The sequence below is a fragment of the Danio rerio genome, chromosome 4 (assembly GCF_049306965.1).
Source record: "Danio rerio strain Tuebingen ecotype United States chromosome 4, GRCz12tu, whole genome shotgun sequence".
NCBI classification, from domain to species: domain Eukaryota; kingdom Metazoa; phylum Chordata; class Actinopteri; order Cypriniformes; family Danionidae; genus Danio; species Danio rerio.
In genome coordinates this window covers 9,852,537-9,879,257 of record NC_133179.1, presented here as the reverse complement: position 1 = coordinate 9,879,257, position 26,721 = coordinate 9,852,537, and the positions used below count along the sequence as shown (strand labels likewise).

Genomic DNA, 26,721 nt, shown 5'->3' with positions numbered 1-26,721 from the left:
AGCTCAACCTGTGTGAGAAATAGTACCTTTCTGAAGCATTGAGGAAACTACTGGACTCAACCAGGCATCAGACTGAGTGTGCAAGTTACTCATATGCTCTTGGGTTGTGGAAAGAATGAAAGTGAAAATCACAAAAATTGGCATGCATCCATCCATCCGTCCATCTGTCTGTCTGTCCGTCCATCCATTTATCGTTCTATCTATTGTTCTGTCTGTCTGTCTATCTATCTATCTGTCTGTCTGTCTGGTTATCTATTGTTCTATCTCGTTCTGTCTGTCTGTTTGTGTTTGTCTGTCTGTCCATCCATTTATTGTTCTATCTATCGTTCTGTCTCTGTTATCTATCTATCTATCTATCTATCTATCTATCTATCTATCTATCTATCTATCTATCTATCTATCTATCTATCTATCTATCTATCTATCTATCTATCTATCTATCTATCTATCTATCTATCTATCTATCTATCTATCTATCTATCTATCTATCTATCTGTCTGTCTGTCTGTCTGTCTGTTTATCTATTGTTCCATCTCGTTCTGTCTGTCTGTTTGTGTATGTCTGTCTGTCTGTCTGTCATTCTATCATTCTGTTGTTCTATTTATCATTGTATCTGTCTGTCTGTTTATGTTGTTTACTGCAACCAGTTGATTTTACAGAGTTTGAGTTTACTTAAAACGAGTAAACCCTTGCTTTTAATCGATAAGTTGACTTTACATAAGTCAGAAAACCTGTTGCCTTAAAATGATATGAATTATGTATGAAATTAAAATAGAAAGTGAATTTATTTTAGTCAGGATGGGTTTACTCAGTACTTAGTAGTCAACATGTCACTTTTAAGGCAATAGGTTTATGCAATTTTCTTAAGTAACTAATTGCTTTGCTTACACTTTACCTGAAGGAGGTGTTCATATGAACTTTAAAAAGCTCATACTATTATTAAACCTTTATAATCATGACATGACACATCAGGATTTTATGCATGCTTTCGACAACTGTCTTTGTGTCATTCGCAAGGATAGCATTGATTTAGATTACCAAACATATCATAACCTGTCTTTGTCATGACACTACCAAGACAGCATAACTTATTATGACTTTGTCATAAACATGATGAGGCCATTATAATTGAATTGAAATGAATTTTATAACCTCGTCATTAATATTTTTTTCTTGACCTTCACTACAGTGGTACAAATTGAATTTGGCATAAAAATGTCATCAAACATCATGAAATATTAAAAACGCTGTTAGAAAATGATTTGACAGAGTATTGACACTTTTAAATGATACATTTTAATGACAAATTCATTTCGTTCCACTGAAAAATGTGCTCAGAAAAATGTTCATGACACTTTTATAATGGCCTCAAGACAATCATGCTTTAAAGAGATAGATAGATAGATAGATAGATAGATAGATAGACAGATAGATAGATAGATAGATAGATAGATAGATAGATAGATAGATAGATAGATAGATAGATAGATAGATAGATAGATAGATAGATAGATAGATAGATAGATAGATCTATCAAAAAACTTCAGGACAGTGTACACTACTCAGTGAGCACTAACTAGCACACTACTACTGCTTTCCAAACATGTCCTGTTTCAGAATGCGCTAATGTGTGTTCGTAATTAAAGGCTTAATCTCCAACCCATCCTGTCTGCATTTGTCTCTAATTAAAGGCAATGGAGGCTGCCTTAATTAGTGATTATTAATCAGGACTATAATTCGTTACTGTGCTTGCTGAAAAAGCAAATAACGCAACCCACAACACCGTGCCCTTCATGCAGCGGCAATTTCCTGCCGTCGATTCACAGTCAGATACTCACGTCAGTCAGATGCGACAGGTCGTGGATGTAATATTTAAATAGAGAAGCGTTCGTGGCCTCCAGGGTCAACAGATACTCGTTCCGTGCTTTCATAACCTTCAGTTTGTTCTCCGAGTACTTGGCTTGGCGCTAAAAAAAAAAAAAGGGAGTGAGATAGAGGTTAAAGGATAGCAAGAGAAGGACAGAGTGTTGAGTAAGTGCTATATCTCCATCAGGGCATGAAGATAAAATGCTTTTATTGACAGACTATCGACCAACTTGTGTCTAATAGCAGAGTGTCGGGCTTGGCTTAAGTCTGGTGATTGTTATTTCTCCCTTAATTAAAGTTTCTCAGCTGCTGGTAAAACCCACTGATCTTTTAAAGAAACATTATTATTACATCAAGTAGGGAGCATTCAGATACATTCATGATAAAGTGTCAATATTGATGACTTTGGTGATCCATAAATGTCTTATTCATTCATTCATTCATTCATTTTTCTTTCAGCTCAGTTCCTTTATTAATCAAGGGTCGCCAACTCGCCATAGCGGAATGAACCGCATATGTTTTACACAGTAGATGCCCTTCCAGCTGCAACCCAGTACTCGGAAACAAATGTTTTACTGTCAATACTAATTCTTTGATGAAGTAAAGGTTGAGAAGCACAGTACTTATTGGGAATTATACTATGGGGGTTGTTGAATGCTTGATTCTGATTGGTTGATTCACACAGAATGTGTTTTTTCCATTCCAATTTGCTTTTCCATTAAAAACAAAGACTGCTTGAAAAGAATATACTGTATGTACATCTTATATAAATTAGATAATTTAAAGTATGTTAATTGGTTGATGTCCAAATAAATTGCTAACATGTGTATGTCATTTTTTTGTACTGAAATATATGGAGAGTAAAATATACTTTCTAAAATGGTCAAAACATTTATTTATCTACACATATTAAGAAATACATTGCAAAATATACAAAAAATTGGCACAAACATATTTGATAAAATATTTTGCAATGTCATTTTATGCAAATATATTTTAGGACATTTGCACAATTTTACTAAATATATTGCAAAATATATTTTTACTGCATGAGAATGCTTGATTTTGATTGGTTGATTCACATACAGTTGAAGTCAGAATTATTAGCCCCCCTTTGAATTTTCTTTTTTCTTTATTTTAATATTTCCCAAATGATGTTTAATAGAGCAAGGAAATTTTCACAGTATGTCTGATATTATTTTTTCTTCTGGAGAAAGTTTTATTTGTTTTATTTCGGCAAGAATAAAAGCAGTTTTTAATTTTTTAAACACCATTTTAGGGTCAAAATTATTAGCCCCTTTAAGCTATATATTTTATTTAGATATAAAAATTTTAAAAGTCTACAGAACAAACCATCGTTATACAATAACTTGCCGAAATACCCTAACCTGCCTAGATAACCTAATTAACCTAGTTAAGCCTTTAAATGTCACTTTAAGCTGTACAGAAGTGTGTTGAAAAATATCTAGTCAAATATTATTTACTGTCATCATGACAAAGATAAAAAAAATCAGTTATTAGAGATGAATTATTAAAACTATTATATTTAGAAATGTGTTGAAAAAAATCTGCTCTAAGTTAAACAGAAATTGGGGAAAAAAATAAACAGGGGGGCAAATAATTGAGGGGGGCTAATAATTCTGACTTCAACTCTATATCAAAACCTTTCATAAAAGTTGTCTTTAAACTATCGTCTTGGGACAATTTTGAAAAACTTTTTTGATCCACTTTAAATGTTGACAAGAATTACAAATAGAAAGTTTAAGGAACAAATCATTTGAAATAACGCCTGTTGTTACGTCATAAAATAATTAACTCATATTTTTATAATCAATGTAATGCATCTCTGCTGAATAGAGCATAATAAAGCATTTCATGCTCCCGATTTACTTCATAGAAAAAAAAGCACTGTTGTTTCTGTCCATCAGATCTCCTTTCTGCCTATTCTGGTCAATAGTGTAACCACTGCCTACTTTAACCTCTCCTCCTCCTTATGAAAGATGAAAAAATGAATGCAGTGCCAAAATGGTGTAAACACATGGTGCATCACCGGGGTATATATGCTGGAGAATGAATGCTCTGACGAGAAACTACTTTATATATAGACTGCCTCATTTACAGTCTGACATTATAGTCTCCTGGGTAAGTTTATACTCGTGTAGAAACCATACTGTGCCCGGTTATAGAACAGACTGCAAAATTGCAGCTTATATTTGCTTTTCTTCCCTAGAGATAATCTATAAATATGTTCTGATCGCACATGCTGTTCCTCTAAAATATGAAGCAATAGATGAGTGTTATAATATCTTTCAGTTTAGCTACATAAAATTACATTATTTTAGTGATAAATTAAACAAAAACAAAAAAGACCAACATAATAATCAAGCATTAAATCATCTAAGCTAACCAGAGGAACAAAATCGGCCTCATTTTCAAGCTGGTTATGCATAAATCAGAAATAATTCCCTCGTAATGTCCGCCGGATTGCTCCAGATCTCCAGTTCACAGCGTTTCATCAAGACAAATGAACTTTGCACTATTTCTGGAAACACATCTGGCACATTAAAATGCAAGGAATCTCATTTGCATAGTGGATAATGCACTCACATCACAAACAGCAAAATACACAGGTACATTACAATAGGTGTAACAATACGGTTTTATTTTCTTAAATCAGAAGGCATGGATCTTTTGGTTTGGTTCACGTGTTCTTCAAACCACTGCATGTGAGGAATTTCAATTCATGCATCTTCGTTTCGATCAATATCGATGCTTAAATCCCAAGGTCAGTCTTCTAGTCTTGCCATTTCAGTTGATGCATTAATAAAGCTTCACCAGACTCATCTTAAAATATAATGTCACTGATGATCACTTAAAGACATTAGTCATGAAAACGAGTAATGAAAGCCACTGCTGAAATTACTGCATCTCAAGACTGAATTGGGAGAACAAATTATGTTATATGTTATTAGTTATACATCTTAAAAAGGTTTAGTGCACCTCAAAATGAACTTCAGTTGAACACAAAAGAAGATACTTTGCAGAATGTTGTAACACAAAAGCTATTGACATCAATAGTCAGGTGAAAAACGACGGATGTCAATGGCTGACAAAAAACATCTTCTTTTGCGCTCAAATGATGACAGACTTACAATTTTTGGGTAAACCGTTCCTTTAATATTAAAGAAACTGGCATATCTAAATATTTGAAGTGCTTTTTTTTATGTTTCTTATTATTAATAGTAAAAGTAGTAGTATTAAAAGTATTAATATAACATCATAATAATAAATATTAATTGAACGTAACAGTTTGGGATCTGTTGTTAATTTAAGCCTTTAATATTATAAAATTGTGCAGATAGTAGCGCTTCCTATTCATTTTAAAACATCATCTAGATTTGGATTTTTTAGCATTAAATCTAAAGACAACGAAAAGTGTTTAGTAAACAACTGTTCAACAAAAAACATGCAAATAAAGCTTCACCAGATGTTGCATAGCACACCACTCATCTCGAAATATAGTATCACTGATGTGTTCATCCCTTAATGGAGGTTTAAAATTAAATAGTCATAATAGACGAGTAATGAAAGCCACTACCTATATAATTGCATTTCAAGATTGAATTGGAAAAACAAACTATATGTAATTAGATATAGATCTTAAAAGGGCATAGTTCACCTCAAAATGAACTTCTGTTGAACACAAGAGAAGGTATTTTGCAGAATGTTGTTACATGAAAGCTATTGAGATAAATAATAGGGGGGAAAAACGACGAATGTCAATGGGTGCCAAAAAACATATCTTTTTTTTGTGCTCAAATGATGACAGAATTACAATTTTTGGGTAAACCGTTCCTTTAATATTAAAGAAACTGCCTTATCTACATGTTTGAAGTGCTTTTTTTTGTTTATTATTATTAGTAGTAAAAGCAGTAGTATTAAAAGTATTATTATAACATCATAACAATAAATATGAATTGATTTTAACAGGTTGGGACCTGTTGTTAATTAAAGCCTATAATATTATAATATTGTGTAAGTAATAGCGCTTCCTATACATTTTAAAACATCATCTAGATTTGCATTTTTTTATCATTAAATTTAAAGACAGAGAAAAAAGTGTTTAGTAAACAACTGTTCAACAAAAAACATGCAAATAAAGCTTCACCAGACGTTGCATAGCACACCACTCATCTCGAAATATAGTATCACTGATGTGTTCATCACTTAATGGAGGTTTAAAATTAAATAGTCAAAATAAACGAGTAATGAAAGCCACTACCTATATAATTGCATTTCAAGATTGAACTGGAAAAACAAACTATATGTAATTAGATATAGATCTTAAAAGGGCATAGTTCACCTCAAAATGAACTTCTGTTGAACACAAGAGAAGGTATTTTGCAGAATGTTGTTACATGAAAGCTATTGAGATAAATAGTAGGGGGGAAAAACGACGGATGTCAATGGGTGCCAAAAAACATATCTTTTTTTTTTGCGCTCAAATGATGACAGAATTACAATTTTTGGGTAAACCGTTCCTTTAATATTAAAGAAACTGCCTTATCTACATGTTTGAAGTGCTTTTTTTATTGTTTATTATTATTAGTAGTAAAAGTAGTAGTATTAAAAGTATTATTATAGCATCATAATAATAAATATGAAGTGATTTTAACAGGTCGGGACCTGTTGTTAATTAAAGCCTTTAATATTATAATATTGAGCAAGTAGTAGGGCTTCCTATACATTTTAAAACATCATCTAGATTTGGATTTTTTTTATCATTAAATTTAAAGACAGAGAAAAAAGTGTTTAGTAAACAACTGTTCAATAAAAATCATGCAAATAAAATAAGATTTATTTTGTTTTAAGTCGTCCCATGCTTTACTAAATACATACAAAACTAGTTTAATAACTGAACTGTAATTTTACATGCTGTTACACTACTAGAAAGAACACAAACGTTACCAAAAATAAAGATAAAACAGAATAAAGCACACACAAAAAGATCGGGAGCTCACCTTCTCCTTCATCTTCTGGATCTTGCGGGCCGCGTTGCGCCGTTGGTGGCGGTCTTCGGTGCGCAGACTGAAGACGGCCTCTCCGCCTCGGCCCTGTCGCTCACCCTGCCTCTCCGCCTCTTTTAGCTTATTCTCGGCACTCAGAGTCTCGGTGTGATACATGTGATACGTCTTCATCACCTGCAGGGGCAGAGCAGCCACAAAACAATATTACTCGCAATGCTAGAGCCCAAACGCCTTCCAATTGAACAGATTTTTTCATAAATGTTTATCATGCCTGTGTGTCTGCATTTTTTTGGTCATTTTTGTTAAATTCGAATAATGATACAAATAATGATCCAATGATACAAAAACTGCAACAACAACACCATGATGTGTACCCAATTGAGTGCTCATGAATTTAAAACAAAAACAAAAAATGTATTACTTGGGGAAACGCTGCTTTAGGCAGAGCCAACAAAGTCAATTTATTAAGGTGCTGTAAATGGAATCACTATTTGTTCTATCATAATGTGCGATTATTAGATGTAGCTTGAATGGATTTATTGTTAATGGCTTGGAATTACAATTTCCATATGAAATCTGACACATGGCCATATGTGAACATAGCATATATATTTGAACATACAGTTGAAGTCAGAATTATTAGCCCCCCTTTAACTGTTTTTCTCTTTTTTAAATATTTCCCAAATGATGTTTAACAGGGCAAGGAAACTTTCACATCATGTCTGATAATATTTTTTCTTTTGGAGAAAGTCTTATTTGTTTTATTTCGGCTAGAATAAAAGCAGTTTTAATTTTTTTAAGAAACACTAAAAAAATTGCTTGTGTCTAAAAGGTTCTTTCTGTGAGCCAATCGGCATTTCGAATGCACGCACGAGGACCAATCAGGATCAGTTGACAGTGGGAAAGACCAGAAAGAAACACAAAATCAGAGTCCACTCAATAATGCCGCACCACACATGATTGAAACTGAAAAGATGTGTAAATGATTTCTAAGCATTTTCTGACATTGAGATGAAATGTTACATTTTAGATTGTTGAAAAAGAATTATAAAAAGACATGTCATATATTAAATGTGAAATATTTTTATTTGTGTGTTTATATATATATATAGGTAGCGAAGCATTTTTCAGGATTATTAAACTCCTTTGCTCATTGTCAGTTTTCTTTTAAAGTCTTTAAATTTGATATCAAGCCTTAATTTAACACTTAATTTAACTCATGAGGCATGTAATTCAACAAATAGAATTGAGTAATTCATATGAAGCATATAATTCAATAAAAATTACCATATTAGTAACATAATATTAACAGCTGCACTGGACAAAATATTTAGAGACAAGAAAAAAATATTCATCCTAAAACATTAAATAAATTTTATATAAAGCAAAAATGAACACCATTTTTTAAATGTAATTTTAACACCAATTTTTATTTTATTTATTTAATAGGCAGGTTGATTGAATTTCTTGAAAAGCAATGCTTCGATTAATGATCTGCCAGGCACAATTCCAAGCAGAATTAGAAGCTTCTATCTGCATTTGCCCAGTTGTTTTTACCCCAATTTGGAAATTTAAGAGTGATCAGGGTCTCTGTCATGTTAATGTATGAAAGAGAACAGTTACACACATATGGTTTCCTGTATGAAATGCAAAAACTTTAAAGCTCAATCTCAAAATCATTCAGAGAAACTTTTAATTCCAAGGTGATGATATAACAGATATACGGTGTGGTATATATTTACATTCTTTAAACTCATAAATACAGTCATTTTGTCATGACTTGAACAAACATGTAATGCATTTAACATTAACGTTTTTTAACCATCATGCTAATGTTAGCATAGCTAGTCTTTCTGATGACATTTCACAAATGAGGGACAAACCATTGCTGTTAATATTTGATGTGTAAAGTGAGCCAGCATTAAACATGATATTTGGAGAGAAAGCTCCAGCTGTCAAAAGAAAAAAACCCTTCTTGCTACATGCTAAATCATGCAACATTCTCTGTGTTCGGCTCTCAAACTCTGATGTAAATCCTTCTCAACAAGGACACAGAACTGCTTACATGAAGGCTGCAGTGGGGTGGAAACTTCTTGAACTTTGAGTACTTTGGTTCAGAGAATTCATCTCATTTTTAGCGTGTTCCTCGCCTTAGCGATAAGCTCGGCTGACAGATTTAATGCGTGCTGCGTGTTTTTGTTTTATCAAGGTTATTTATGCAAGAGCTGCTGGCTTTTAAGACTTCAGACCTGTCAAACAAGCTCACATCCAGGTCAAATATACATAACTGTGCTTAAAAACAATTACAGACGAATGACATTTCTGCTTCGGATTAAGAAATTGCTTAATGTAAAGCATATTGCTACTATGATTAGCATGCTACAAACAACAACACATAATTCAGAGTTAAAGGTACATTTCCAGAACATTTCCAGCATTTATTAATGTGTTGAATAAGTGTGCTACTCGTACTTTACTAGCATGGTTAATTTATTAACAATTTAACATGGTGTTAGCATGACTTAACATGTTGCTAACAAGTTTGTTACATGAATTTTCATGTAAAATATTTTGTGAGGAACTTATGTAATTCTTCGTGACTATATGTTCTTTATCAGACTATAAGTCTGATAAAGGGCTAAATATGGACCAATCCTGCTGAAAAATCCAGCTTAAACCAGCCTAGGCTGGTTGGCTGGTTTTAGGTGGTCAACCAGGCTGGTTTTAGAGGGGTTTTGGCCATTTCCAGGCTGGTTTCCAGCCATTTCCAGCCTGGTCTTAGCTGGTCAGGCTGGAAAATGACCAGCTAAATCCAGCTAAAACCAGCTTGACCAGCCTGGTTTAAGCTGGACATAGCTGGTTTTGGCTGGGCTCCCAGCCTGGCTAGGCTGGTCAAGCTGGTTTTAGCTGGTCATCTCCCAGCCTGACCAGCTAAGACCAGGCTGGAAATGGCTGGAAACCAGCCTGGAAACGGCCTAAACCCCTCTAAAACCAGCCTGGTCAACCAGCTAAAACCAGCCAAGCAGCCTAGGCTGGTTTAAGCTGGATTTTTCAGCAGGGAAATCCGAAAGGAAAACAAAACAAAGACCTCATCGATATTTGGTCTATATGTTTGGACTAAATCTGACTGGCAAAACAAAGACCACGTCCATATTTGGTCTATGTTTGGACCAAATCCAACAGGCAAAACAACCATGTCGATATTTGGTCTATGTATGGACCAAATCCGACGGACCAAATACAGACCAATTTTTGACAGCGATATTTGGGCTAAAAGAAGTCTATGACGGACCGACTTGATTTAGCCCAAAAAACAACGGTCGAAAGGATGTCTCGTGCTGGGTGGGGTTACTGTTAGCATGACTTAACATGTTGCTGACAAGTTTCTTACATGAATTTTCATGTTGTTAACATGTTTCTAGCATGGTGAGATACTGTTTTATATTACTAGACATGTTTTAACATACCTACAATGGTTCTAACATGGTTATGTTTGGTATTTCCAGCATGTAATAACTTCATGTTTATAAAGAATTAAACACTTTTCTAGCACAAATTATCATCTTGATTAGCATGTCAATATATTGCTAAGTCAAATATACATAACTGTGCTAAAAAACAATTACAGATGAATACACATTTCTGTTTTGGATCCTAGAAAGTCTTAAGAAATTGCTTAATGTATAGCATATTGCTACTATGATTAGCATGCTACAAACAACAACATATTGCTCACATGGGTTAACATTTAAAGGTGCATTTCTAAAACTAATTAACATGTTAAATAAGTGTGCAACTCATGCCTTTCTAGCATGGCTAATCAATTAATGATTTAACAAAGATATGTTACTGTTTGCATGACTTAAAATGTTGCTAACAAATTCCTAACATTGATTCACATGTTGCTAAGATGTTTCTAGCATGGTTAGATAGCGTTTTATATTACTGTTTTAACATGACTAGAATGGCTCTAACATGGTTATGTTTGGTATTTCTAGCATGTATTAACTTCATGTTTATAAAGTGTTAAACACTTCGCTAGCACAAATTATCATCTTGATTAGCATGCATCAACACATTGCTCGGCTGTTTCTACCGTGCCTACCATAATGTTATGTTAGCATGAATTATTAAACTGTCATCAAAACGGAAATGCTTGTAGTTTCTGCCAACCCGACTCTACACCATAACTTTTCAATCCAGATGGATGGGGCAACCATTACTGCATCCAAAATGGTGAAAAGCCTTGGAGTAACGATTGATGACCAACTAAACTTCTCTGACCACATTTCTAGAACTGCTCGATCGTGCAGATTTGCACTCTATAACATCAGAAAGATCCGACCCTTCTTATCTGAACATGCAGCTCAACTCCTTGTTCAAGCTCTTGTTCTCTCCAACCTGTATTACTGCAACTCTCTACTAGCTGGGCTTCCAGCTAACTCTATCAAGCCTCTTCAACTGCTCCAGAATGCAGCAGCACGAGTTGTCTTCAATGAACCTAAACGAGCACATGTCACTCCGCTGCTAGTCCGTTTGCACTGGCTGCCAGTTGCTGCTCGCATCAAATTCAAAGCTCTGATGTTTGCCTACAAAGTGACTTCTGGCCTAGCACCTTCTTATCTGCACTCACTTCTGCAGATCTATGTGCCCTCCAGAAACTTGCGTTCTGTGAATGAACGTCGCCTCGTGGTTCCATCCCAAAGAGGGAAAAAATCACTTTCGCGAACGCTCACGCTCAATCTGCCCAGTTGGTGGAATGAACTCCCTAACTGCATCAGAACAGCAGAGTCACTCGCTATTTTCAAGAAACGACTAAAAACTCAACTATTTAGTCTCCACTTCACTTCCTAATCTGCAATTGCCTCTTTGAATATCACACTAATTGTACAAAAAAAAAAAAAAAAAAAAAAAAAAAACTACTAACACTTCCCTTCTTAGACTTTACAGACCTGAAACTTGCCTTTAGTACTTATTCATTGTTGCTCTTAGTTGTGTAAATTGCTTCCTTGTCCTCATTTGTAAGTCGCTTTGGATAAAAGCGTCTGCTAAATGACTAAATGTAAATGTAAATGTAAATGTCATCACAAAGCAAAGAGCAATTCAGAAATGCTAGATCCAGAAAAAGAAGTGAGATGAAAGCGATGCAGTTTTGGAGGAGGAAAAGTGAGAGAGTGTCGCCGATGACGGAGGAGCTGAATTACATATTGACGGAGTGATAAAATGAGAGCGAGAGAAAAGCGCCAGCAAAGTGATGGGATGAAGAAGTAATCCAAAAAGAGATTGTGTGGCTGATGAGAGAGAATGAGACAAGCTCACCGTGTAGAGTTCGTTAAGGATCTTCATCAGGTCTTCTTGCAGCTGGAAAATGATCTCTTTGCTCTGTGGGAAGAAAAAAAACAGGAGGTGTGTTATAAAGGACGGAGCGAGGGTCAACTCTGATGTACAGCCAAGAAATTGCTCTTCTCGCTTTGTCAATTCTGAACTAACATGACAGATCAAAACAAGTCGAATGTCCAATTATCTGTTGCTGCGTGTTCATTCTCCAATGTTTAGGTTCATCAGATACACCCGGTCACATTATTTTGCATTCCACTAGTGATCAGTAATGAACTCTATGTCTATGTCTATTCAGTTTTTAATATGCATTAAAACATAACTCACAGCAAGAAGGTCACAGGTTTGAGTCCCAACTGGGTCAGCTGGCATTTCTGTGTGGAGTTTGCATGTTCTCCCCGTGTTAGCGTGGGTTTCCTCCGGGTGCTCCGGTTTCCCCCACAGTCCAAAGACATGTGCTATAGGTGAATTGAATAAACTAAATTGGCCTTAGTGAATTAGTATGTGTGTGAATGCGAGAGTGTATGGCTGTTTTCCAAAACTGGGTTGCAGCCAGAAGGGTATCCACTGTGTTAAAGTCTTCATAGAGGACATTTCCCAAAGAGGCCAGAATTACAGTAGTGTTGGGCACTGGAGCTGATCTGACAGGACCGTACTCACCTTCTTGAGCAGACGCATGTTGTCCTCGCTGACATGTGTGAAGCGAGTGATGACGTTGTTGAGGTAAAGGTCACTCAGTGTGGCGTGGTCTTTACTCTCCCTCCTCACCTGGTTCAGCAGCAGATACCAGCAGTTCACTGGAGACAGCAGATTCTGGTCCTTCCTTAGGAACACACCAATATCAGCAGAGTTAATAGAGCTCAATACACTAAAAGCACGAGACTAAAGCTAGTTTTGCCACCTGGAACTAATTAAACACTGACAACCAAATCAATCAATGAATTAATAAGTCAATGAATGAATCAATTATTGAGTGAATGAATCAATAAGCCAATTAATGAATGAATCAATGTTCAATAAATGAATGAATGAATGAATGAATCAATAAGTCAATGAATTAACAAGACGATGAATCGATAAGTCAATGAATCACAATAAGTTAAATAATCAATAAGTCAATAAATGAATGAATCAATAAGTCAATGAATCAAGTCAATGAATCACAATGTCAATGAATCAATAAGTCAATGAATTAAGTCAATGAATCAAGTCAATGAATCACAATGTCAATGAATTAATAAGTCATTAAAGTAATGAATCAATAAGTCAATGAATCAATAAAGCAATAAGTTGATGAATTAATAAGTCAATGAATCAATAAATCAATGGATCAATAAGTCAATAAATCAATGAATCAATAAGTCAATTAATCAATAAGTCAATGAATTAATGAATCAATAAGTCAATGAATTAATGAATCAATAAGTCAATGGATGAATGAAACAATAAGTCAATGAATGAATGAACCAATAAGTCATCCAATGAACGAATCAATAATTCAATCAATTAATAAATCACTAAGTCAATGAATGAATGAATCAATAAGTCAATGAATCAATAAGTCAATGAATCAATGAACACATCAATCAATAGGTCAGTCAATCAATGTACCAATTAATAGGTCAGTTAATGAATAAATCAAGTCAGTTAATCAATTAATGAATCAATAAGTCAAACAATAAATGAATCAAGTCAATGAATCAATAAGTTATTTTCTTCTTCGGCTTAGTTCCTTTAATAATCTGGAGTCACTACAGCAGAATAAACCGCCAACTTATCCAGCATGTTTTACGCATTGGATGCCCTTCCAGCCGCAACCCATCACTGGGAAACATCCATACACACTCATTCACACATACACTATGGATAATTAACCAAATTCACCTGTACCGCATGTCTTTGTGTGTGTCATAGATAATAGGGTTTTTTTGTTTTGTTTATTTTAGAGTTTTTTTAAGCATGTGGAGCTGATTTGTTGTAGATTTATATATTAAGTGTTGTTAATATGTCAAATTTAATATCTTTTTTTTGTCTCAGCAATATTACATGTTTTGATCATGAGAAACTCTACTTGTTCATATATTTTGTACGGTTTATTACTCAACAACAGTCATTTATTACATTTCAAAGAGATCACCGTCATGAAGTGAGTTCAGGCCATTGCTCTGCAGCAGCGATCCTCAGTCTGTTCAATTTGAAACCCGTTTCATCAAATGAATCTAGCATAACATTTATCTAATTGAGATGTTTGGAACTTTTCACGGCAAGAACAACCTGACAATGTCTTCTTTAAAACGAGACCAAAGATTTACAGCAATTTAAGTTGAACATTTTCACTTCCATGCCCAAAAAGTGTGACCATCAGTTACAGAGCTGAAACCTGAATATGTTAACATCATAAATGTCTTCACCATCACCTTTAATCAATACACTGCATCCTTCCTGAATAAAAGTGCTCATTTCTTTCATGGACTGACCCCAAAAACTTTACCAAATAGTATTCGCTACTGTAGAATGTTTGGAGATTATATTCACCTGCAGAGGTGAGCTAAAAGACGCCATTTTGTTTCACACACTTGATCTTCTATATTAGCAACGGCTGGTGTTAAAAGACAATGGGAAGCCATTTTGGAGCAAAGAGGCGAATGTCTTCAGCAGCCAGTGACTAATCACAAAGCTCAGCAGGCAAGCGGTGGGACACCCCACGAGGACCAACAGTCCAGCAGGAGGACGCAGACAAACGCAACACAAGAGAAACTGTCAAATTCTCTCTCACACACACAAACACACACATACACACACACACACACACACACACACTCGCTCGCTCGCCCCTCATCTCTCCATTTCCCCAGCAGAATGTTATCTGCATTAATGAGAGACACACACACACACACACACACACACACACACACACACACACACACAGAACAATAACTACAGCACACAAGCGCTTCTCCTCTGCCATCTCTGATTTTTCAAGCATGAATCTGCAAAGCATCATGGGTAAAGTATTCCAGACGTCGCCCTGCTCCACTGCGAACCAAACCAGAGGGAGAAATTATTTGGAAGTGAACGAAAGTAAAGGTAATAATAAGCAGCACCTGAACCGAAACCATTCGCCCGATTCAGTGCGAGAAAATGAGTGTTCAATCATTCATGTGCAAACACACACCCACACACACACACACACACACACACACACACACACACACACACACACACACACACACACACACACCTGCTAGCAGTTTTAAATCTTTAGTAATGTTTTCCTTATGACTACTTAAATGTGCTTGAAATATTTATATTAGTTTGTATGATGACTTCTAATTATAGACTGTAAAAGATGGACGTAGCATCCGTGACGTCACCCATAGGTTTCTGAAGAGCGCAAATGAAGCTACAAGTAGGCGTGGCCAACCGTCGGCATTTTGTTCAAGCGTCATCCCACCGACCAGTGTGAACAAAAAAGGGCAAAGAGGCGGAGCGTGAGCAGAGCTACAGATGCCTGCTAGCATTTTGCCTAGACAGGCTTTTCTTTGGGAGAAACGCTTAATACTTCATTACCTGCGACTTGTTTTTGTTCTGACCACATGTGCTTGGTTGTACACTGTATCAATAAAGTGCTTAGTCTTTTAAAAACACTGCTGTAATACACTGAGCCACTACGCATTGTTCTTATGACATTTTTCTACAGGAGGAAAACGCAAATTACATCCAAATACTTCAGATATAGTCTGTGTTAGTAAATGCAGGGCCATTAATGAAATCCAGGTATAACACTGTACGACAGATGACTGTTCTTGAGCCTACGGCTAATAAATCTAATAAAATTCTGGAGTGCTTTACAGGTCTAAAGAACATCATGAATGATAAATTATTTAACGTAAAACAAAATACGTTTAGAGATATGGTATACAAGTATATAATTTCAGTCACCAGGGAAATGAAGGCACTCACATACATACATACACTACAATACCTGACAAAAGTCTTCTTGCCTTATCTAAGTTTTAGGGACAACAAATAAAAATTTGATTTCTAGTTGACCAATTGGTCTCAAAAAGGGTTAAAAGGCAAAAGCACACACACAAATACACACACTAGCAGTAGTTTTACACTTTTAGTAAGACTGCTAATATGTGCTTTTAATATTTCTATTCATTTTTATGATGACTTCTATTCCACATTTTCAAACTATTTGTTTCATTTTATTTATTTATTTACTTAATTGAATTATTACTACTAAAAGTCCTCATTTTAATAGTATATATAAACACAGCAACATTTTCAATTAGCTTTTTGTTTTGCATTTTGTATAGAACAAACTTTAATTGACTTGAACAACTCTGTTTCGTTTGAATTAGATTTTATTTTTTATTATTAATACTACTGAAAGTCCACTTTTTAATATTATATATACACAAAGCACAATAATTGAAAAAAAAAATCAACTTTTTAGTTTAGTAATTTTGAAATTATATTTTTTATTGCTTTCTTTTCTGGTTTTTAGTGGTTTTGGTACTACTAAAAGTCCACATTTTACCTAAAAATTATACCATTAGTCGTATTCTGAATTATCTTTTATGTTTGTTTTGGTCTTAATAACTTAGCTTAAGTTTTTAAGTTTGCATTGCTTATATAGTACATTTAAATCAGCCACATGACTGACCAAAGTGCTTTAAAGCATCATGCAATTAGGAATACAAACATATCAACAAAAAATTACAAATAATAATGCAAGTTTTTGTTAAATCTAATAACAGCTCTGAGGGAGAAACAGCTTTAAAATGTGAGCTGTTATTCGCTTTGCCTGAATCATGAGTTGAATCCTGAATGAATCACTATGCACCTGATCAACCTTGAAAAGCAATCTATTCTCCTCTCATCGCTCAAGAATGAATCTGCAGAGCACCATGGGTAAATATATCCCAGACATCACCTTACATAATCTGAAGGTGAACAAAAGGAATGAAAAAAGTCCCATGAACCAAACAACTCTCCTGATTCGGTTGCTATAAAACGACTCATGAATCATTGATGTGCAAGCGCGACTCACTTGTACTGTTGGTGGTCCTTGGTGCTGCGGGTTTTGGCCATAAAGCGTTCGGCGAGCTTCTCCAGGTTGCGTGAATATTCGCTCTCGATCTCGGCTTTCTTCCTGAAGAAATCCTGCAAGTCCTGGAGGAGCTGAACCCGCATGTCCGTCTGCTGCTCCAGACATTTCTGCTGCTCCACCAGCTGAGACCGAATCTCTGCTCACACACAAACACACACATTTGATTGTTTTAGTTGGAGTCACTGATACTTATTAAAGAACACAGCATCCAAATAATCCCAAAGAGGCCATTTTGATCCATAGTACAAACAATATGCACACACACACACACACACACACACACATTTATATATAATTTATCAGCCATTTAAAAGACTACTGAAGTGCCTTGAAATGGCCAGCTTTTTATTTCTAATGTGTGATGTAAAGTCGTTTAAAATATTAAGGTGAGGGCGGGGCATACTGATTAGCCACTCCCCTTTTTAAAACATCCAATAAGGTTTAATTTATATCACAGCTGTTCCAGCCATTAAAGTCCACATGAACCAGCAGATGAAACAATTTTTTTCACATTGTGATGCAGTTTCTAGAAAAACTGAATATTTAATGAGAAAGCAGTGGGCGTGGCTTGCTTTATTTCTACCGCGAGCTGATTGGATGTCATTAAGTAGGCATTTAATTAAGAAAGATCAGGAAAAGGGTTCCGGAAAAGTTATTACAACCTAACAGAGTCCTCCTCCCTCCTCCTCACTACCAGTTTTCTGTTAAAGCCAACATTTTGAGGGGCGTGGCTAAGTATGTCAGCCACAATCAATCCCTCAGACAGACATAATCTGATAATTTAACTGAAAACAAACAAGAAATGCATTTTCAGATTGTAATTTTAGATTACAAAAGCAAACCATTTATTTATTTCTTAATGACATGCACAGATTAATTATTCACCACAAAACTAGCAATGTGAGCTAAAAAAAAAGCTGTAGCTTAGCTGTGTGCTTTGGCAGCAGAAACTCTTCTGTAACCTTCCCCAGCCTTGTGCCTCAAGACAATCCTGTCTATACACAATTCCTTTGTCTTCATGCTTGGTTTGTGCTTAGACATGCACTGTCAACCCTGGGCCCTTATATAGACAGGTGTATGCCTTTTCAAATCAGGTCCAATCAACTGAATTGACCACAGGTGAAGTCCAATTAAGCTGCTGAAACATCTCAAGTATGATCAGAGGAAACAGAATGTGCCTGAGCTCAATTTAGAGCTTCAAGCCAAAGGCTGTGAATACTGATGTACATGTGATTTATCAGGTTTTTTATTTGTAATAAATTTTCAAAAACTCTTTTTTCACATTGTCATTATGGGGTATTGAGTGTAGAATTTTTGAGGAAATAAATGAATTTAAACCATTTTGGAAAAAGGCTGTAACATAAACAAATGTGGAAAAAGTGAAGCGCTATGAATATTTCCCGAATGCACTGTAGATAACACAGCAATACTAACAACTTAAATTTTGGGCTTTAGAAAGACTGTGTTTCATTGGCGATGACAGCTGCAGCGTACTAACATCTCATGACATGCCATTTCTTCTGAGCGATCTGAACACAATGTGAAGTTGTGCTCTGTGAAGCGGAGACTTTCCCTGCTAACAAGCCGGTCTGGATTCCTCCTTAACAACACACTGGTTATCACACTCGCCGCCGTTACCAAGACAACAGGTAGTGGAGTGGAGGATCCCATGAGGATTAGTGTGTGTGTGTTTAATGGGACGAGCAGTTCGCTTTTCTCCATTTCTTTAAAGCGGTCGCTCACTTACAATTAGAATTCCTGTCTTCATGTGCTTCAGCCTCCTGTTAAAATCAACGCAAATGTATAATAAAAGTAGAGCAAATAACTCCAGAAAATACTTTTAGAAAGTCATATGGATTTATCATCTATGCTGTAAAAACATGCTGGGTTCCACATAATCAGTCTGTGTTAAGATATCATACGTTCACTCATTAGTTTTTACAAATTTATGTGGATTGATCATAACTAATTTGTCCCCCAAAAAAACTCAAGAATTGTGTCATTTCAGCTCATTTTAAATAAGTTGTTTGAACAAACAGTACCAAACCAAATTTTTTGAGTGGATTTCAACTGAATTTGTGTATTTTAGCATTTATTTTAGACTGCTTATATATATATATATATATATATATATATATATATATATATATATATATATATATATATATATATATATATATATAATATGTTTTTTTTGTCCTGTCTCTATAATTCTGTTGCACTGTAGAAGCTCTGTCACGAAAACAAATTCCTCGTATGTGCGAACATACCTGGCAAAAAAGCTCTTTCTGATTCTGATTATCTATTTATTATTATATTTTACTTTATTTAGCCTTAAATAATCCAGTTGTGTGCTTACTGGGAGCACAGTCCCAAGAAATGTTTAATGAGGAACCAAATTTTATAATAAGGATATTATTGCTGGTTGCAAAAAATGATAACAGTATTGGATATAAGAAGGTTCTCCAAAAGTGGATCAGTGGATTCAGAGACCTAAAGAGGTCTATGTAATGGAAAAAGAAATGAGTGCATCTCTACAAATGAAGACTGATATTTTTCTGAAAAGGTGGAAAAGTATTACAACATCTTTAGATATGTACATTTAGAGGTTACTTAAATATAAACCAATGTAATCGGAAGTACACTGCATCACAATGTAACTTGATGAGCAAGTGTATCCCCTAAATAGTAATTACAATGGCAGTACCTTTTTATTTATTTAGCATTTAGTATTATTTTTCTTAATAATTAAAATATATATATATTATCATTACTATTATTATTATTTTATATCTACAAGGGGTTAAATTGTTGGGGAAGAAGTTGTTGTGAAAAAAGAAATATTGAAAAATCTTAAATATTTTTTTTTTTTTGCTTTAATCAATATTTTAAAGCAGTTTTTATTTTACTTATTTATTTATTTTTTATTTTTATTATAATTTAAACAAATTCTTAATGACTACATTTTGGGCTGCATGGTGGCGCAGTGGGTAACATGTTCGCCTCATAGCAAGAAGGTCATTGGTTTGCGCCTTGGCTGGGTCAGTTGGCGTTTCTGTGTGGAGTTTGCATGTTCTCAACGTGTTGGCGTGAGTTTCCTCTGAGTGCTCTGGTTTCCCCCACAGTCCAAAGACATGCGCTATAGGTGAATTGGGTAGGCTAAATTGTCCATAGTGTATGGGTGTGTGTTTGAATGAGTGTGGATGTTTCTCAGTGATGGGTTGCTGCTGGAAGGGCATCTGCTGCGTAAAACATATGCTGGATAAGTTGGCGGTTCATTCCGCTATGGCGACCCCAGATTAATAAAGAGACCATGCCGAAAAGAACATGAATGAATGAATGACTACATTTTTTTTCAGTTCATGTTTATGTTTAGCAATTTTAGCGGTAAACTAAGTTGTCTGGTGACTAGCTCAGTGGTTAGCACTGCACCACCGCACCACCCTAGTAAGTTAATAAAATTATTTGCATTTTGATCTTAAACTCATTTTTTGCAATGGCTTATTTTATCTCATTTTTCACAAATGCACCAAGACGGATTTACATTGAATTAAATGAGACTTTAAATTCAGATTGTATAACTATATAAAAGAGAATAAGTCATCATAGGCCACTTATGATACATCCAGGATGTTTTTGCATTCATTAAGCACACTCAAACAAAACCTGTATTTGTTAATTGCCACTGCATGCAAATGAGCGAGAGAAAAACAGCCAAATGATTCTGAAACAGGGCCACAAACACCTCGATATTCCCTTCAGGACGCATTCACAAGAAATATTCAGACCCATATGGCTGTTTAAATGGCTGAATCTAAAACCTTGTGCTCTCAATCCTGAATAAAGGCCTCTGCTTTAGCTGTAAAGACCATGCTCCTTCCCTTTAAAAAGAGAGAGTGATTAAGCTCAACTGCATCAAATTAAAGCAAATAAGGAGGTGGGGCATGTCAGACAACAGAGAGCATTTGATTGGTCGAGATTTAATGAAGTATGAGTTGACGTAAATAAAACCATTGATCCATTGATCGGAAGTGACAAACTGCAAGCTTCACATGTTTATATCAGTTTTATTTTCTAAACGCCAATTTCATCACTGTTTTGGAGCACACTAGCTTATAGATATCCGTAAAACTAACATCCTATAACTAACATCTAAAATTGTTTATTTTAATTTTACGGGACCTTTAAATTTTTGCGCATTTGCATATATTTATAGCAAAAATCGAAACATTTTCTTGTCAGGTTCATTTTAAAAACTATTTGTAGAAGAAAATATTGTATATAATTAGGGTAAATTATTGATAAACATATCAGTCCCTCTGTTAAAACCTTCAGATACAGATCTGAACAATCAAAAAAAAAAACAATAGCAGTGACATCACAGGCGAGCACCCCAAAGGCCCTGTAGTCCGTTTATAGCCTAATGTTAGCTTTTTAAATCTTGCGTTTGCATTTAAGATCCAAAAGTGATCAAAGACAAAACGTGTAAGTGCAATGAACAGTGTGCAACCTTCGAAAGCCTATGAGAAATTCCTATGGGGATTTTATCAAGGGAGCCAGTTTTATGCTAGCAGCCGATTAGCCTACAAAGTGACGTCATAGTTCCTCCACTCTACCGTAGGTCATTGGATGGATGTCGGCCAAAATTGAGTAGCTTTACTAGGACAAAGCAAAATTAAGACCTGTTTAAAACCATTTAATACCTGCAGCACAATATGTCAGTGATTTTAAGACTTTTTAAGGCCTAAAGTTAAAGTTTTGAAATTTAAGACATTTTAAGGACACCCTGAGTTGGATATAAAGAACTGCAATAAGATCTAAAGAGGTATACCGTTACCTGCTCCAAACATAAAACTCTCACCAGCCTATATTCTAGAGCATATAACTTTCAACGTTCCCTGTACATGTCGTTATCACCGCTCACATCCTCATTATTATTGTCAAGAGTACTGCGAAATTTTAAAAACTGCTCTCTAGCCAGTGCAACAATCATTTCATTGACTAAAAAAATGCTAAAACTGCTAAATAAATAATTAAAGACTAAATAGATCAAAAGTATGGTCGTACATGCGCCGCTCAGACAAACATGCATAATATTACCAACACACTGCCTTGAGCTCATTGCTTTTAGCAGCGTTAAGATTTTTAGCAGCATTAAAATCCGTATTGTAATTGAAATCTACATGCACAAACTGATAAAGTGCAACAAAAGATTTACTTAACCCCATATTTTGGGTATTTGCTTTACATTAGACTGAACAAAACACAATGAACAGCTTAATATCTCAAAACTGGCAGGTGGATGAATGAGCAGTGTTTTGCCTGCAGTGTCTTTTCTTAATAACCGCTGTTAATAATAACATTCAGTTGTTCCCCTTCAGCAGCTCTCTCTCTCTCTTTTCTCTCCTCATTTCTTCTGCTCGCTCACACTTTTCCCCCTCTCTTTTTCTCTCCACAGACCAACTGTTTAATGTCACAGTGCGGCTCCAGCTCCAAATAACAGATGAGACAGCAGGCTTGGCGCGAGCTCTGTGTGGGTGTGACTGTGTGTGTGTGTGTGGGAAGGACTGTGAGAATTGGAGACATGGAATATGTGTGCATGTGTGTGTGTGTGCATGGCGAGCAAGGTGACTCTTCTGATACAATGTAAGAAAAACCTGTAATCCAATGGAGATTCAGATGTGTATGAGCCTGATGAGCCGTGATGGGGATAACGGGATAGTTCACCCAAAGATAAAAATTCATCATTTCCTCTCTGTTTGCTTGCTCCATATCTGATTAAGCGGTTAAGTACAGAAAGAAGAAGATATTTTTGGAGAATGCTGCCTGGTAGCTGGCACCCATTGACTTCAATACATTTTTTTGTCTACTATACATGTCAATAGGTGCCAGCAATCATTCAGCATTCTTCAAAATGTCTCCTTTTGTGTTCAACAGATGAAAAACAACACAATTTAAAAAGTAAATAGTGCATACATTTTAATTATTGGGTGAACTAATTGCTTTATAAAGCTGATGCGTTTCATTTTGACTATAAATAAATACATAAATAATCGAATTCCCCTTTTAAGTGCTACGTGTTAAATAAAACCTGTGCCTTGATGTATTCTGACCAAGTAATGGCTACTATCAAAACTAGTTTGCACACACTGGTGCTGATTGAGTGAGTAAATGTATGTTGCATGTTTGTTGGTGATTGTATATTTGTGTGTATGTGTGTGAAGAGTGGGTGTGTTGTGAATGAATAGGGACTTAAAATAATGGAACACCATATACTTGACATGTATGTACAGTTGGGGGATTATGTACAGACGGCAGATTAAAGACGCCTCTCATTAAGTCACATGCATTGTTCAGACTTCAACAGAGAGTAAACATCTTGATGGTTCTGTGGGTCTCGTCTTGCAAATCTGCTCTTTAATTTGAATTTCTATTGGATTCGAGTCAGGTGATTGGCTGGGCCATTCTACAGCTTGATTTTCTTTCTCTGAAAGCATTTGAGAGTTTGCTTGGCTGTGTTTTGGATCCTTGTCTTGCTGAAATGTTCACCCTGTTTTCATCTTCATCATCCTGATAATATTATTTTACACTGAAGAAGGGCAGAGAGTTGCTAAGGAACTACTGAGTGATTTCTACTGCTGTCTGGGCGTTCACTGCCTTTCTAGACCTCCCTTTCTTCATGTGTTCAATACTTTATTCCTGCGTCATGCGAAATGTTCTCCCTGCGTTCGTGTGGGTTTCCTCGGGGTGCTCCGGATTCCCCTACAGTCCAAAGACATGCGGTACAGGTGAATTGGGTAGGCTAGATTGTCCGTAGTGTGTGTGTGTATATGAATGAGTGTGTATGGAAGTTTCCCAGAGATGGGTTGTGGCTTATGCGCTGTGTAAAAACGTGCTGGATAAGTTGGCGGTTCATTCCGCTGTGGCGACTAAGCCGAAAATGAATGAATGAATGAATGAGTTCTTATGTAATAACTGATATAAATCTAAACAGCTGCATAGCTACACTGCATAAATACACACACACACACACTTCTACAAAATTTGGATTCTAGTTCATGTCGGTGTTTAATAACTAAAAAACTTGGCTCATAAACTTGATTATGTTGTTGATAATATAAAAAAAACCAAATATTTAATGAATAACTGGTTTGGCAAATCCTTCAGTCTTTTCCTTGCAGATTTGCTGCTGACAGAGCAGATCTCAGCACATCCTCAAGGGAGAAAACATGCGCCTGCAACAGAGCGAATCCTCACACAGGCCGTCCCGCACCTCCTCTCACACTGACACCCCAAACACACTCATCCGTCATCAGGACAAACTGCAATGCAAACCGCAGCTCCTGCTGGAAAACACCGCACGACTGCAAGAGAGTCTAAAAACTACGAATAAACAGACGGTGACTCATTTCCACACTCAGACGACCATAATTTAAACAAAACAAGAGGATGAGCTTAATCTAGCAGAGAGACATGAACTCCTGCTGCTGCTGATGATGCTAACATTTAGCACAAGGAAAGATTTAATCAGAACAAACTTGGAAATAACGATTAATAATAAACTGGCACGTGCTCACTTTGTTTAAAATCGCAACAATAAACAGAATTCTGTTCAATTATTAATGGATTTATGATTATTATCTCTGTGAGTGTCTGCCTATCTGGAGTTTGACCTTTGAACTTGTGACCGCGGTGAGCACGTCTGATACCCTGCGGCACGAGCCTGGCGCAGACTGTCTCCATGGCAACAAGACTTCTGCTCACCAACCTGAGAGAGCGAGGAGTGTGTGCAGGCACGCCATACAGCAACACGCACGCTAATATCCACACACACACACACACGCTCACATGAAGCATAGTGAATCACACATTTATAAAAACACACACACACACACACACACACACACACACACACACACACACACACACACACACACACACACACACACACACACACACAATACAGCAGAACACACCAGTTCAAAAACCAAACACAAATGATCTACAGCAAACACACACACACACACACACACACACACACACACACACACACACACACACACACACACACACACACACACACACACACACACACAGCAAAAAAACATAAAAATCCAGACACACACGCTGTAAAGCAAATGCATACACAAACACACACACTGCATAACAGCACACACATTTACATACAACAACATGCACAAACAAACACACTTGCTGTATAGCAAACACAGCACACACACACACACACACACACACACACACACACATTAAACACAAGCTTAGCTTACACACACTAATAAACACAAGCTTACACGCACAATAACACACATTCACTCAAACACCATACAGCAACACACTGCACACGCTGTACCTCAACAAAATCACACACAATAACACGCATACATACACACGCCGTACAGCAAAAACACACACACACACAAACAATTCCACAGACACACACCATAAAGCAAGTGCACAAACAAACATGCACACTCACACACAGGTCGTACAGCAACGCACACACACATACATACACATGCTCATATACACACACAAGCTTACACACACACACACACACACAAGTCAGAAAATGTATTTCGGATTCAATTATATGGCCACTTAAAAGTATTTTCATACATTTAGTCGCGCGCGCGCGCGCACACACACACACACACACACACACACACACACACACACACACACACACACACACACACACACACACACACACACACACACACACACACACACACACACACACACACACACACACACACACACACACACACACACGATTTCAGAACTTAGTGTGTTAAAATGGCTTGACATGAAATAAAAACAGGAACTTCAGACCACAGCAGCACCAAAATACACACTCATGAACGCCACGGACACAAAAATACACCATGTGGAAGAACAAGAACTCATAATTGTATTCTGTAAAAAGACGCAAACACACTGACGTCACCGGCTCTGACACTTCCTCAGTTGTTTCCCATTTTCTGCTTAGACTTGTACTCTGGATCTTCCCTCGCTTTCTTCTATTCATCTAAAGCTCCGTTCGTTCTGAAGCTGCTTCTCTGAGCCTTTTCTTTAATCAAACGCTCATTCTCTCAGTCGTCTCACTCATACAGAAGCACATTAGCATTAACGAAGTTGTTGCTTATGAATTTTAGAATTAGATCAGTGTCAAAATATCACTATTAGCATGCCACTTGGCCTTTAAATTGAGATATTTCAGTTTAGGTTGTTTTATTTATTTGCAAATGTACATTAACTGAATGAACCCGATGTGTTTTAGTATTGAAAGTTGTGTAAAAACTAATTTTAGTCTTTTTTTTTTATAAAAAAAAGGCTTTAAATATAAAA

General features: G+C 36.0%; 1 protein-coding gene across 2 annotated transcripts in view; it reads right to left on the bottom strand.

Annotated features, from left to right (window-relative positions):
* srgap1b (SLIT-ROBO Rho GTPase activating protein 1b) overlaps positions 1–26,721 on the bottom strand; it is a 59,760-nt gene that overhangs the window by 20,425 nt on the left and 12,614 nt on the right. For both annotated transcript variants that reach the window (NM_001030095.1, XM_005164583.6), the window contains exons 2-6: positions 17,293–17,488; positions 12,891–13,053; positions 12,213–12,275; positions 6,888–7,067; positions 1,839–1,967 (exon numbers count right to left, since the gene is read on the bottom strand). In NM_001030095.1, coding sequence (NP_001025266.1) covers positions 1,839–1,967; positions 6,888–7,067; positions 12,213–12,275; positions 12,891–13,053; positions 17,293–17,488 — 731 coding nt within the window. The remainder of the gene's footprint in view (positions 1–1,838; positions 1,968–6,887; positions 7,068–12,212; positions 12,276–12,890; positions 13,054–17,292; positions 17,489–26,721) is intronic.